The 16,197-nt window shown below is 38.5% G+C and overlaps 2 protein-coding genes across 2 annotated transcripts in view; one reads left to right on the forward strand and one right to left on the reverse strand.

Moving 5' to 3' along the window:
• The window catches only part of CD200R1 (CD200 receptor 1), a 40,138-nt gene that overhangs the window by 6,580 nt on the left and 17,361 nt on the right, over positions 1–16,197 (reverse strand). Inside the window, exons 2-3 of the mRNA XM_068978422.1 lie at positions 11,864–11,944; positions 3,139–3,195 (exon numbers count right to left, since the gene is read on the reverse strand). Coding sequence (XP_068834523.1) covers positions 3,139–3,195; positions 11,864–11,944 — 138 coding nt within the window. The remainder of the gene's footprint in view (positions 1–3,138; positions 3,196–11,863; positions 11,945–16,197) is intronic.
• LOC138083731 (nucleosome assembly protein 1-like 1) lies at positions 13,298–14,558 on the forward strand. The gene has a single exon (XM_068977567.1). The coding sequence runs from the start codon at positions 13,425–13,427 to the stop codon at positions 14,529–14,531; it is 1,107 nt and encodes a 368-aa protein (XP_068833668.1). The 5' UTR covers positions 13,298–13,424; the 3' UTR covers positions 14,532–14,558.

A 16,197-nucleotide genomic window follows, 5' to 3' on the forward strand; every position in this document is an offset into this window, starting at 1 on the left:
ATGTGTCAAAATTTATTCACAACATATTACATGAAATTGTACTTAAAATTTAGTTTGCAGGTGGTCTTTTTCCAGAAATATTAGACTTACATAAGAAATCACATTGATGAAATATATATAAAGTATAATATTAAATCCATCCAATGATTAACCAACTTCTTCCCATATCATTAGGAAAATAACATATATTATATGTATGATGATTTTTTAAGTGTTATGAAATTAAATCAGAAGATTTGATATCTAGGAAACAAACTGATGAGAAAAGAGAATCTGAATTAAAAGACAAAGACAGTGTTCTAAATCTAATCTTTTGGACAAAGAGACTGTCAGATTTACCATACAACTCATGCTCTAAGGGGGAAAAATGGAATTATTAATAATGTGGTTTTCTCCTCCCAAGTTTTGATGAAAGTGAAAAATCAGTAACATCAGAACTAAACACCTAGTCTTAAGGGTGGCACTTCAGACAAACATACATCTGGAAAGATACAGTACTTTCATTAAAAATAGCTATGCCATTCAGGCTGAAGAAGTTGGAAGTTTTTAATTTTTATTCAGAGAATCACAAAATCAGTTAAATCAACAAATTTTAAAATAACCTGTAATCTCATTAGTTGGACCATCTCACATAAATGAAAAATGACAATGCCAAGCTGTAAGAGATGCTTAGAAGTGTTTTTCTAGAGGAAAAAAAAGTAGTATATAAATACAAATCAAATGAAAAACAAGGATTATTTTCCTCTGTAAATTTTCTATAAAAGTATTTTATTGCAAATGTGTGATAATGCAATATATAGTCTTTCAATGAATTCCCCTTCCTTTCTATTCTATTGCTTGAAAACTACCACATTTAGATAGAGATTGGAGAAGGCATTGGCACCCTACTCCAGTACTCTTGCCTGGAAAATCCCATGGACAGATGAGCCTGGTAGGCTGCAGTCCATGGGGTCGCAAAGAGTCAGACACGACTGAGCGACTTCAGTTTCACTTTTCACTTTCATGCATTGGAGAAGGAAATGGCAAACCACTCCAGTGTTCTTGCCTGGAGAATCCCAGGGACGGGGGAGCCTGGTGGGCTGCTGTCTATGGGGTTGCACAGAGTCGGACAACCAGCCAAGAGGGCAGTTAAACCCATGCTGTTTCCGTCACTCCAAGTGACATCAGCTCATAGTGAGAACCTCCAGCTTGGCAAAGGCTTGGAGACAAGCAAGAATATGGCTTGTTAGAAATCTGCTGGAGGTTGGATGTGGGAAGCATATATGTGCATAAAGGAATGATGCTTAAAATAAACCCAGAAAAATAAGAGACCAGTGAGATAGCAAGCTGTGAGTGCTCTTTTGTGTTCTCATATGTTCGAACTTTACCTTGGTAAATAGTATAAGGTTTAATGTTTTTGCTAATATATATCCTCAAGATCTGACTCTGTTTTTTAAAGGGAAGTATTTGGTAATCAAATAAGCACACATCTGAACAGGGGCACAGTATCAAGAAATAACTCCATCAGTGAGGATTCCAAGCACAGCAGATATTCTGGGTTCTTTTACTTTCCTCCATTCTGTGACCTTCAAGTCAATCATTCTTCACATATATCGATAGTTCTAATGTTATTGGTATTTTCCCCCCTTTCTTCATCCTCTTCTCTCCTTTTCCATACAGTTCCTTTTTCATATTTTTTCATAAATTATCAGGATTAAAATGATAAAATGATAAATTATCTTTGGTGAATGATAATTTACCAATGGCCAGTACCTCCACAACACTCAGTGGGTTTGGCACTTAACAAATATATTCTCCATATAAAGTCAGCTAGGGTGATTGCACATCCTACTTCCTGAGAAAACAATAGAGTCTCTTCTTCGCTCCCAAACCAGCAGAAACATCTCATCTTCTCTGCATCCTTTGTCTATAAATCTCTCCCAGTCTCATTCAGCGTTTTGCACACAAATTCTTATTGGCTTTGAGGCATTTCCTTTCTTTTCTCACAACCTTACCCTAGGGCTTCCCTGATAGCTCAGTTGGTAAAAAATCTGCCTGCAGTGCAGAAGACCCCGGTTCACTTTCTGGGTAGAGAAGATCCCCTGGAGGAGGGATAGGGTACCCACTCCAGTATTCTTGGGCTTTCCTTGTGGCTCAGCTGGTAAAGAATCTGTTTGTTATGCGGGAGACCTGGGTTCGATCCCTGGGTTGGGAAGATCCCAGGGCTGCGAGAAGGGAAAGGCTATGCACTCCAGTATTCTGGCCTGGAGAATTCCATGGACTAGTCCATGGGGTCGCAAAGAGTTGGACACGACTGAGTGGCTTTCACTACCCTAGATTAAGCCCCCATCTCCAGGCACCTAACTTCTGTTTCTGTCTCAAAACTCTTCTCCCTTCAGTTCATACCTTAAAATGCATCATTCCACAACATAATGCGATTACTTCAACTCTAAAACCCTCCAGACATCTTTCACTGCCTGAAGAATAAGTTTGAATGTCTTCCTATTGGCTTCAAAAGCCCTCTGTCACCCTGACTCACTCTGCAATCTTATCACCCACTACATTGTCCCCTCACTGCAGGAAAAGAAAAAAAAAAACACCACAATTCCACCTCCATGTCATCTCTCACACTGTTTTCACTCTCTAAGGTGCCCAACATAATGCTATTTTTCTATTAACTCTTTCTTTAAGACCTGATTCACATGCTACATCCTCTGTGAAGCCTTGTCTAAGCCTTGGTGTTTAACCACTCCCTTTCTACACTCCTGGTACACTTGATGTGAGTGCTTACCTCTTCTGCTTGTGTGATATCTGGGCTTCTGTCTGGGTTCCCCCACAGAATAGAGCTCCCTGGAGGGCTCTCTGATAGTCTTCTTCATCTTGCTCATCTTTATGTTCCCCACAAAGCCCAGCACAGTGCATGACAGAGAAAACTCCATCATCTTTCAGTGGAATTGAACTGCTTTGGGGGAGGATGGGGTGGAGTCATTCAAGTCACTTACCCTACAGCATTCAGATCACCATGTTCTTTAACTGGGTACAAGATTAGAACAGAGTCCAGACCACTGACTATGTTTCTAAGGAAACTCAACAATCTGTGCTTAAGTACTGGCCTCAAAGTAAAAAAAAAACAAAAACAAAAAAATACAGGCATACTACCTTCTGCATAAAGTGTGACAGTGCTCTGCTTTCTTTCCGTAGACGAAGTTGTTGAAACTAGAAAATGTTCAGAGAGAAATAGATGAAATCAATTTTAGAAACTTAAGAGTAAAAACCATTCTTTTCTCCACAAGAGCTTGTATACAACATGATAGAAAATCAATGAACCATAACTAAAATTACAAAAAAATCCTTGAAATACAGAAATTAGAAGCTGTTGCATCATTATATGGACAAACATGTTAACATTTGGAAATTACATTGTAAGCTATTAATCAATGATTCCCCATTTACACAATATCTCATTTTATACTTAAAACTATTTTGTACAAGGTAACACTGCTCTATCCTTCCCTAGCCATAATGCATTGGTCCATCATGCACACCTCACATGAGCTGGGCTGATGATGTGGTCTTTTTTACAGATGCCACTACTGTTGTTAAAATTGTTTAAAATTGTTTAGACCAGTTCTGGGCATCTCAAACAGCTAGACAAATCAAGTACTTTCTCAAGAACCAACACGGAGAAGAATAGTTCATCCCTCTTTATTCCCCATTTTCCTACTATGATGGTTAATTTTATGTGTCAGCCTAGCTAGTCCATGGTACCCAAATGTTTGGTCAAACACTATTCTAGATGTTTCTACACAGATATTTTTTAATCGGTAGAATCTAAGTAAATTACCCTCCATAATGTGAGTGGGCCTCATCCGATCAGGTGGAGGCTTTAACAGAAAAGACTGATATCATGGGAAAGGCAACTCTGCTGGCACATTGCACTCAGACTCAATCTGCATCTCTTCCCTGGGTCTCCAAAGATCCTGCAGATTTTGGACCAATTCCATAAAGTAAATCAATCTCTTCCTCTTTCTCTCGTTCTCCCTCTCTCCAGGATTTCCAACACACACATACATCCTGTTCTGTTTCTCTGAGGAACCCTGACTAATAAACCTTGGGAAGAATGAAGCAGAAGCAGAGAGAGATGGCAGACTTAACCGAACTCGAGTTCCCAATTCCTTGTTCTTAAGATCTACATGCATTCCTTCTCTTGAGCTCTATGGAGTTTCTGAAGACAGTCCCAATATACTTCAAATCTGCTTTCTGAAAAATATGTTTGTATTACTATTTTTTTAAAGAACAACGACTTTCAGAATGCTTCTTATGACTTAAAAACCTGAAAAATATCTTCCTCTGAGTTTATAAGGCCACCATTCCATGTGCTCTCCTGCTTTTAAAAATATTCTTTATGCTCCCCATTCTAATTTTCCACTCAGTTCTACCACATAATAAACAGGGAAATTAAATTAAAGGACTTGGAAGCCAGCAGTGAATAGGCTTCTAAAATTATTTGGCTTTTCTAGGTAGCTAAGTATCATTAGACTGGGTTGGAAAGAAAGCAAAGAATGAGATTCTAACTATTAAATTTAGTTCACACTGGGATTAAGTATCTATTCCAGAAACAGATAAGAAATCAAAGTTGACCTCAGAGGGATTACTGAAATCAAGTTATGTCTTAGGTGTTCTAGATTCTGAAACTCTATCATCGCACACAGTATAGCTTTGCCAAAGGACTAAAAAGGAAACATCTGGAGCTTTGCATTCCATATGGTGTCTGTTGCAAGTATTCAACACTGCTGTTGCAGCAAGAAAGCAGGCACATATAATAACGGAACAAATGTCCATGGCTTTGTCCAATACAATTTTATCTACAAATATATACAGCCAGCTGGATTTTGCCCATGGGCTATGGTTTGCTAACTCTTGACTTAAAGTACAGTATTTGGTTTGTTGTAACTTCTTAAAGTGACAACATTTATAAATACAAACAATAAACTTCCACCGAATATTCTATTTTATTCTGCTTACTTTGCCTTTTAAAGATAAACTAAATCTCCAGTGATAACCCCAAGTTCTCCTTCAAATTAAATAAATTTCCTATTCTATTTCTGTGTTGGTGGTTTAGTTGCTAAGTCATGTATGACTCTTTGTGACACCATGGACTATAGCCTGCTAGGGTCCTCTGTCCTAGGATTTCCCAGGCAAGAATACTGGAGTGGGTTGCCATTTCCTTCTCCAGGGGCCCTTCCCAACCCAGGGATTGAACCTGGGTCTCCTGCATTGCAGACAGATTCTCTACCAGCTGAGTCATTCTGTTTCTAACATGTTGCAACTGCTTCCTTTCTTCCTGCATTCTTTCTTTCCTTACTTCGAGTGAAGAGTGGCAATACTGAGGACCTCCAATAGGGTTCTGATAAATAAGAAAATGATGAACCCTGCCTGTTCCCAGCTAAAAGGAAGCTGTATGGTGGTCACAAGATGGCTACCATAACAGACAAAGGTTACTGAAACCTATGAAGGCCTTCTCTTGTGAGCATTTTGGCCTTTGCAGCCCTGAGACCTGCTCTTTCTGGAAGAAAGGGTCACAACCATAATATTCTCTGGTTCTGGTTATCTTCTTCAGCATCAGTTCTTCACATGTCTGGCTGTCACCAATCATTCTCCCTAATTTTTTTTTTCCTCAGTGCATGGCCATCAGAATCTTGTTCCCCCACCATGGATCAAACCCACAGCCCTTGCAGTGGAAGTGAGGAGTCTTAACCACTAGACTGCCAAGGAAGTCCCATGCTCCTTATTTTAAAGATATAGGTTGTTTGTTATCAATGGAAAGTTCAAAGAACCTAGCCTTGATTGATGTCTTCTAGGGGTATTTAAAGACTTTTCTTCTTATCCTTTGGATTTAACTTCATATGCCCCATAGAAATTGTTACTTTTAATAACAGAGCAAATGATTTTCATGCTCTGAACTAAGCTGTTGCCATTTCAGTGAATTCTCATGTTAGTCATCTTATCTGGGAATATTGTCAGTTTGACATATTAGTTTTTATGAGATATAACAAAATCAGTGTGAGTACAGGGGGATTCTGTTGGAGGAGCTTGGTCTTACATTAAGTGGTGTCTTCATAATTGAATAAGGTCTTCAAGCATTTTGAGTTTCAGTGTTCTCAGTGGACTAGACTGTAGAAGAGACTTTATGCTTATAAAGGTATTCCAGTGAGTGCTGGAAAGCCATGAAGAGATACTCCATGTCCAAGATAAGAGAAACCCAAGTGAGATGGTAGGTGTTGCAAGAGGGCATCAGAGGGCAGACACACTGAAACCATAATCACAGAAAACTAGTCAATCTAATCACATGGACCACAGCCTCGTCTAACTCAGTGAAACTAAGCCATGTCCTGTGGGGCCACCCAAGACGGGCGGGTCATGGTGGAGAGGTCTGACAGAATGTGGTCCACTGGAGAAGGGAATGGCAAACCACTTCAGTATTCTTGCCTTGAGAACCCCATGAACAGTATGAAAAGGCAATATGATAGGATACTGAAAGAGGAACTCCCCAGGTCTGTAGGTGCCAAGTATGCTACTGGAGATCAGTGGAGAAGTACCTCCAGAAAGAATAAAGGGACAGAGCAAAAGCAAAAACAATACCCAGCTGTGGATGTGAATAGTGACAGAAGCAAGGTCTGATGCTGTAAAGAGCAATACTGCATAGGAACCTGGAATGTCAGGTCCATGGATCAAGGCAAATTGGAAGAGGTCAAACAGGAGATGGTAAGAGAGAATGTTGACATTCTAGGAATCAGCGAACTAAAATGGACTGGAATGGGTGAATTTAACTCAGATGACCATTATATCTACTACTGCGGGCAGGAATCCCTTAGAAGAAAGGGAGTAGCCATCATGGTCAACAAAAGAGTCCAAAATGCAGTACTTGGATGCAATCTCAAAAATGACAGAATGATCTCTGTTCATTTCCAAGGCAACGCATTCAATATCACAGTTATCCAAGTCTATGCCCCAACCAGTAATGCTGAAGAAGCTGAAGTTGAATGGGTCTATGAACCTACAAGAACTTTTAGAACTAACACCGCAAAAGATGTCCTTTTCATTATAGGGGACTGGAATGCAAAAGTAGGAAGTCAAGAAACACCTGGAGTAACAGGCAAATTTGGCCTTGGAATACGGAATGAAGCAGGGCAAAGGCTAATAAAGTTTTGCCAAGAGAACACACTGGTCATAGGAAACACCCACTTCCAACAACACAAGAGAAGACTCTGCACATGGACATCACCAGATGGTCAACACTGAAATCAGATTGATTATATTCTTTGCAGCCAAAGATGGAGAAGCGCTATACAGTCAGCAAAAACAAGACTGGGAGCTGACTGTGGCTCAGATCATGAACTCCTTATTACCAAATTCAGACTGAAATTGAAAAAAGTAGGGAAAACCACTAGACCATTTCGATATGACCTAAATCAAATCCCTTATGATTATACAGCGGAAGTGAGAAACAGATTTAAGGGACTAGATCTGATAGAGTGCCTGATGAACTATGGATGGAGATTCGTGGCATTGAATAGGAGACAGGTATCAAGACCATCCCCATGGAAAAGAAATGCAAAAAAGCAAAATGGCTGTCTGGGGAGGCCTTACAAATAGCTGTGAAAAGAAGAGAAGTGAAAAGCAAAGGAGAAAAGGAAAGATATAAGCATCTGAATGCAGAGTTCCAAAGAATAGCAAGGAGAAAAAAGAAAGCCTTCCTCAGCAATCAATGCAAAGAAATAAAGGAAAACAATAGAATGGGAAAGACTAGAGATCTCTTCAAGAAAATTAGAGATACCAAGGGAACATTTCATGCAAAGATGGGCTCAACCAAGGACAGAAATGGTATAGACCTAATAGAAGCAGAAGATATTAAGAAGAGATGGCAAGAATACACAGAATAACTGTACAAAAAAGATCTTCATGACCCAGATAACCACGATGGTGTGATCACTCACCTAGAGCCAGACATCCTGGAATGTGAAGTCAAGTGGGCCTTAGAAAGCATCACTATGAACAAAGCTAGAGGAGGTAATGAATTCCAGTGGAGCTCTTTCGAATCCTGGAAGATGATGCTGTGAAAGTGCTGCACTCAATATGCCAGCAAATTTGGAAAACGCAGCAGTGGTCACAGGACTGGAAAAGGTAAGTTTTCATTCCAATCCCAAAGAAAGGCACTGCCAAAGAATCTTCAAACTACCACACAATTGTACTCATCTCACATGCTAGTAAAGTAATGCTCAAAATTCTCCAAGGCATGCTTCAGCAATACGTGAACTGTGAACTTCCTGATGTTCAAGCTGGTTTTAGAAAAGGCAGAGGAACCAGAGATCAAATTACCAACATCCGTTGGATCATCGAAAAAGCAAGAGAGTTCCAGAAAAACATCTATTTCTGCTTTATTGACTATGCCAAAGCCTTTGACTGTGTGAATCACAAGAAACTGTGGAAAATTCTAAAAGAGATGGGAATACCAGACCACCTGACCTGCCTCTTGAGAAACCTGTATGCAGGTCAGGAAGCAACAGTCAGAACTGGACATGGGACAACAGACTGGTTCCAAATAGGAAAAGGAGTATGTCAGGGCTGTATTTTGTCACCCTGCTTATTTAACTTATATGCAGAGCACATCATGAGAAACACTGGGCTGGATGAAGCACAAGCTGGAATTAAGACTGCCGGGAGAAATATCAATAACCTCAGAAATGCAGATGACACCACCCTTATGGCAGAAAGTGAAGAGGAACTAAAGAGCCTCTTGATGAAAGTGAAAGAGGAGAGTGAAAAAGTTGGCTTAAAGTTCAACATTAAGAAAACTAAGATCATGGCATCTAGTCCCATCACTTCTTGGCAAATAGATGGGGAAACAACGGAAATAGTGTCAGATTTTATTTTGGGGGGCTCCAAAATCACTGCAGATGGTGATTGCAGCCATGAAATTAAAAGATGCTTACTCCTTGGAAGGAAAGTTATGAGCAACCTAGATAGCATATTCAAAAGCAGAGACAATACTTTGCCAACAAAGGTCCATCTAGTCAAGGCTATGGTTTTTCCTGTGGTCATGTATGGATGTGAGAGTTGGACTGTGAAGAAAGCTGAGTGCTGAAGAATTGATTCTTTTGAACTGTGGTGTTGGAGAAGACTCTTGAGAGTCCCTTGGACTGCAAGGGGATCCATCCAGTCCATTCTAAAGGAGATCAGTCCTGGGTGTTCTTTGGAGGACTGATGCTAAAGCTGAAACTCCAATACTTTGGCCACTTTATGTGAAGGGTTGACTCACTGGAAAAGACTCTGATGCTGGGAGGGATTGGGGGCAGGAGGAGAAGGGGATAACAGAGAATGAGATGGCTGGATGGCATCACTCACTCGATGGACATGAGTTTGAGTGAACTCTGGGAGTTGGTGATGGACAGGGAGGCCGGGCATGCTGCAATTCATGGGGTGGCAAAGAGTCAGATACAACTGAGCAACTGAACAGAACTGAACTGGAGGCCCATGGAGAATTCTGCCTCTTAAACCAGAAACAAAATTCTCCTACAACTAAGCAACATTCACTGTCTAAAGAAAAATACCTTGGGAAGAAAATCAGTCAATTATTCCTGCAATTTCTCATACCAGAGATAAAACCCACAAGTTGTAGCATACTCTTAATTGTGCTAAAATTATCTTTTTCAGAAAAGAAAAATATTATGCTTGCTTTCAGAAGTAGTCCTATGATCATTTTTATAACACTGGATACATCTTTTAAACTTAGTTAATTGTTAATATGAGTCATTCAGTTTTATTATCTCCATTTGGTATCTAGTTCCTATAGAATGCCAATTTCACGTCAAGTATCATGTCTTCAATGATAAAAGAAAGCATCTTTCTTACTCAGTCTTTCTTGAAGCTTTGTATATACCAAAGTAGTACAATAATCATTTAAAGCTTCTGATTAATGGTTCTATGATTTCTGTCTTCAATTTCTTCATATGAAACCAAATTTTCTTTGAAGTTTAGAAAGATTATAGTTTTACATTAACATAAGACGTCTAATTCTTTCCATATGTACGTATACAGACAGTCCTCAACTTGGGATAGTGTGATTTAGGACTTCTTTTTTTTTTTTACTGTACAATGGTGCAAAAGCCATATGCATTCAGTAGAAACTGTATTTTGAATTTTTGATTTTGATTGCTTTTTAGGATAGCAATAATACAGTATGGTATTCTCTTGTGATGCTGGGCAGGTGCAGTAAGCCACAGCTCCTAATCAGCTGCACAATCACAAGGGCAAATAACTGATACAACTATTCTGTACCCATACAACTATTTTTTTCACTTTCAAAAGGTACAGTATTCAGTAAATTACATGAGTTATCCAACATGTTAGTATGAGATAGTCTTTGTGTTAGATGATTTTGCTCAACTGTTTAAAGAAGGCTCAGCTAAGCTTTGATGTTAGGTTATTGTTGTTGTTCAGTCGCTAAGTCGTGTTCAGTTCTTTGCAGTCCTATGGATTGCAGCATGCCAGGCTTCCTTGTCCTTCACTATCTCCCGGAGTTTGCTCAAATTCATGTCCATTGAGTGGGTGATGCTATCCAACTATCTTATCCTCTGTCGCCCTCTTTTCCTCCTGTTAGGTAGGGTAGGTGTATTTTGACTTATGATATTTTAAACTTAGGATGAGTTTATTGAGGCATAATGCCATCATAAGTGATGGAAGATCTGTATATAGACTGAATCATATGTGGACTGTGTTTAAAGACATATTTACAGTAGAAAAGTAATTTAGTTATTCATTATATTAGTTTCCTAGAACTGTCTTAATATGTATCTACAAACTTGATCCCTTAGAACAATAGATATTTATTCTCTCACATTTCTGGAAGTCAGAAATATACCAAAGTGTCAGCACAACCATATTCCTTCCAAAGTCTCTAGTAAAGAATCCTTTTTTTGTTTCTTCCAGGTTTGAGTGGCTACCAGAAATCCCATGTGTTCCTTAGTTTGTAGATGTATCATTTCAACCTCTGCCTCCATCTTTACATTGTATTTTCCCTTGTGTCTTCTCCTTTTCTTTTCTATGTCATTGGACATAGGGCCCACGCTAATCCAGGATGATCTCATCTGAAAGCTTTAGCTTAAATACATTTTCAAAGACCCTTTGTCCAAATGTACCCACATTTGTGGGTTCCTGGTGGACAGATCTTGAGGTGGAGGCACCATTTAACTCACTAAACTCAAGCACTATTCCCAGCCCTCAGATTAATAATTTATATAGTCATTTTACTTATTTGAGTCTGCAGTTGACCTGAAATCTAATTTTTCTAAATAGTAAATAAGTAAGTATAATTAAAAAGGATATTTATTGAGTCCAAGAATACATTTTAAAATCACTAGAATTATTTTTCCATGAAGTGCTCAATGTAAAATGTATTACAAAAATAATATTTTAAAATATAAAGAAAAAGTTAACTCTAATGAGAAACAAAAATTTGGGAGACAGTAGAGCTGGGCAAGGGCACACAGAAAGTAAATTTGTAACATCTGCTAAGGCCAATATTTTTAAGTTCTCTAGAGTAAACCTAGTAAAACTATGATTTAAAAATAGAATGAAAAAAATTGGTGCTGTGCCCTTGATTTACTTCATGATCACAGTCTTGAAATAAGTACTAAATAAGCACCGAAAATAATTTCAGAATGAAAAATTTACCAACATTTTAAAACGTAAGCAGTATTTCATTTTGACAATTTTAGATAAAATAATCTATAAATAACTTAAGACAATTCAAGATCTCAAAGTGTAAAAACTGTAAAAACATCAAGCACTTTTCTTAGAATTATTATTAAAAGATGAGCATTACCTGAACTGTGATTGCCATTGTCCATCTGCTGCGTTGAGTTGTTTGAAGTTTTAGGACCTTCCATTTCTGCACTTAAGCATTCTGAAAAGACACATGCGGTAAAGAAAGAAATATACATTAGCATTTCTCACTCCTGGAGAAAAATCACATGTTTTTTTTCACATTCTGTGGGCCATTTTGGGATTGCAGTTGCCAATAAAAACATGAATTATGACAGGAAAGCAAACATCTCAGAAAAATTTATCCTGGTATGAACTTTTCACTTGATCTTCCTTCCTATTTGGCATACCCCTATTTTAGGCCCATAGGACCACTCACCACCCTCCTGTCTTATATTCAAGTCAAAGTATTTCTTCTTCTAGACTTAAATGCACTTAGTTTATCTCCAGTTGTGGAAAGGTGTTTTACTATGTTACAGACATTTCAGGCACCAGTGAGGAAGGAGTTTAGTACTGATATGTTGACTGGATGCTGATATAGAACAAGTGAAAGTCGCTCAGTCGTGTCCAACTCTTTGCAACCCCATGGACTATACAATCCATGGAATTCTCCAGGCCAGAATACTGGAATGGGTGGCCTTTCCCTTCTCAGAGGATCTTCCCAGCCCAGGGTTCAAATCTCCCAGCCACATTGCTGGAGGATTCTTTACCAGCTGAGCCATAGCAACAAAGGGCTATCCTAAACACTGTTGAAATCACATCACAAAGACAAGTGTCTATTAAGTTCAAATTTTACAAGGCAAGCTCCAAATGAAAATTGTTAGTAAGCATTTTTTGAGTAGCAACTCCTGGCAAAGTACTCGCTAAGCACAGAAATATCATAATGAACAATACCCTTTTCTCTCTATGAGCCTGAGGTCCAGGCAAGAAATTAACTGTATAAGCAATGATAACAAAGTTTTAGTATGATGATAAATATATACATAATGTCCAGAAGTTTAAAAGAAGATGTTTTTAACTCTAAAACAGCAAGGGTAAAGGATTAGGAAGACTTGCTACAATAAATGATATTTGAGCTGGATCTTAGATGAGGAGTTTTCTAGGAAAATAGAAGAAAATTGCACACAAAGAATGGCATTTAGAAGGCATGAAGCCATTTGGAGGTTTCGAAGAACTACACATGGTTGGGTATTGCCATTATATGAGAAAAACTGGATATAGGATTAGAACTGAGGCTGGATACTGGCAGGCTCTAACTGTGGTAGGCTCTAATTGTGGAAGGCATAAAACTCAAAGTATTTACAAAGAAATAATACACTTCTAGTGCATCTACAGTATCTGAACAACAAAGAGAAACATTTTAGGATAAAATTCAATGCACAGTGAATTTTTTGGACAAATTTTGAATATACTACTCACTCCCTTTTAACTACTATTTAATAAAACATTGTTTTAGCTTGTTTAGCGCCATCTGCTCGCGGCGCCGCCTCCTGCTCCTCCCGCCGCCGCCCTGAGTCACTGCCTGAGCAGCTCGGGCCGCTCGGCTCCCCGCGCTCGCCACCGCAGAGCTGAGCTGGAAAACGAAATTTGCCAGTTTTGAAAATACTTGGTATTTGTACAACATGGCAGACATCGACAACAAAGAACAGTCTGAACTTGATCAAGATTTGGATGATGTTGAAGAAGTAGAAGAAGAAGAAACTGGTGAAGAAACAAAAATCAAAGCGCGTCAGCTGACTGTTCAGATGATGCAAAATCCTCAGATTCTTGCAGCCCTTCAAGAAAGACTTGATGGTCTGGTAGAAACATCAACAGGACACATTGAAAGCTTGCCTAGGGTAGTTAAAAGACGAGTGGATGCTCTCAAAAACCTTCAAGTTAAATGTGCACAGATGGAAGCCAAATTCGATGAGGAAGTTCATGATCTTGAAAGAAAGTATGCTGTTCTTTATCAGCCTCTGTTTGATAAGCGATTTGAGATCATTAATGCCATTTATGAACCTACAGAAGAAGAATGTGAATGGAAGCCAGATGAGGAAGATGAAATTTCGGAGGAGCTAAAAGAAAAGGCCAAGATTGAAGATGAGAAAAAGGATGAAGAAAAAGAAGATCCCAAGGGAATTCCTGAGTTTTGGCTGACCGTTTTTAAGAATGTTGACTTGCTCAGTGATATGGTTCAGGAACATGATGAGCCTATTCTGAAGCACTTGAAAGATATTAAAGTGAAGTTCTCAGATGCTGGTCAACCTATGAGTTTTGTCTTAGAATTTCACTTTGAACCCAATGAATATTTCACAAATGAAGTGTTGACAAAGACATATAGGATGAGATCAGAACCAGATGATTCTGATCCCTTTTCTTTTGATGGACCAGAAATTATGGGTTGTACAGGGTGCCAGATAGATTGGAAAAAAGGGAAGAATGTCACTTTGAAAACGATTAAGAAGAAGCAGAAACACAAGGGACGTGGGATAGTTCGTACTGTGACCAAAACAGTTTCTAATGACTCTTTCTTTAATTTTTTTGCCCCTCCTGAAGTTCCTGAGAGTGGAGATCTGGATGATGATTCTGAAGCTATCCTTGCTGCAGACTTTGAAATTGGTCACTTTTTACGTGAGCATATAATCCCAAGATCAGTGTTATACTTTACTGGAGAAGCTATTGAAGATGATGATGATGATTATGATGAAGAAGGGGAAGAAGCGGATGAGGTAATGTTTACCAAATGAGCAAATAATTCTCTGTTTAACACATTGAGAAGCAAATTGAGTGACTCATGTATTCCATTGGTATATTCATTATTCCATGATATGGGATAAAAATGTTTTTTTTGGAAAAACGTGGTTTTAGAATTCTACATCCAAGCAATGTATGTATAAGGTTTCAATAAATAAACTGCAAAACTCAAAAAAAAAACACATTGTTTTAAAATAAGTTTTGAACACTTATATTAGGAATAGATTTTTGCTAATTTGCACGTTATTTATTTCAGTCTCTCCATGTCGACAGGTGATATCATCCTCATTTTACAGATAAAAAAAATTTAGACTCACCTTGATAAAGCAATTTGGCCACAGTAACCCAGCTTGGGTTTAGCTGGTGGCTCAGATGGTAAAGAATCCGCCTGCAATGTGGGAGACCTGGGTTCGATCCCTGGGTTGGGAAGATTGCCTGGAGAAGGGAATGGCTACCCACTCCAGTATTCTTGCCTGGAGGATCCCATGGACAGAGAAGCCTGGTGGGCTACAGTCTCCTGTATTGGCAGGAGGGTTCTTTACCACTAGCCTCACCTGGGAAGCCCAAAATTAACCAAATTAAGAGAGCTGGAGAAGCAAGTCCAAGCCATGTTTCTGTAGAAACAACGAGAGACAAAAGTCTAAAAGAGCACATCAACAGCAAGTCCATAGAATCAGGATTATTATAAAGGCACATGGGCACAAGCATTATGAATTCTGGATCTGAATAGGAATAGCCAAGCTAAGGAAGAAGATTTGAGACATTTGCCAAAATTCATGGGCCAAACACACCACTCCCTCACTAGATTGTAAACTCCAGGGGGGACAGGGATTTTCATCTAGGGTTTTCATTCTTCATCCTCAGTGCTTAAAAGAGTGGTTTTCACAGTTCGCTGGCATGCAGCCGGCTCAAGCTGGTTTAAAAATTAAGGTCAACACAACCCTATAGTTATGGACAGTTCACAGAAAAAGAAGTATACATGTCTCCTAGTCATTTAGAAAGAAGCTCAACATCATTTATGGTAAAAGAAATAAAAAATAAAACTACTCAGAAATGCTATTTCTCATTTATAAGATCGTCAAAACCAAAACATTGGAGAATATACTCTGCAAAACGGTAGAGAAATAGGCATGTCAATATACTGCTGGTGGGAATGTAAAATGTTACCACTTCAGTAATGGAAAATTTGACAATAGCAGTTACATAAGCATTTTCCTTTTGACCCAGTCATATCACTTCCCAGAAACTATCCCAAAGCTATACAGGCAACAGTTGAAATATATTAATATATATACAGAAGACAGGTCATTACTACACTGTAATAGCAAGACTTCTAGAAATAATCCAAATCATAGGGAACTAGTTTTCTAAGTTATAGAACATCCCCAAAATGAAGTACAATGAAACCCTTAAAATGAATGAGGAATATCTTTATAAACTAGATACGGAGTGATCTCCAGGACATATTGTTACATAAAAGAAGTAGGACAGATAAAAGTGTATATAGTGTCAAATTTTGTGATATACAGCTACACTAAAGCAATGCTCACAGAAAAAATAATAGCTTTAAATACTAATAACAAAGCAGGAATTACCTAAAATCCACCTAAAAAAGTTCAAAACAAAATAGAAAGATGAAAATAATAAAAGGAAGAGCAG

Source organism: Capricornis sumatraensis, chromosome 1 (assembly GCF_032405125.1).
Source record: "Capricornis sumatraensis isolate serow.1 chromosome 1, serow.2, whole genome shotgun sequence".
Classification (NCBI taxonomy): domain Eukaryota; kingdom Metazoa; phylum Chordata; class Mammalia; order Artiodactyla; family Bovidae; genus Capricornis; species Capricornis sumatraensis.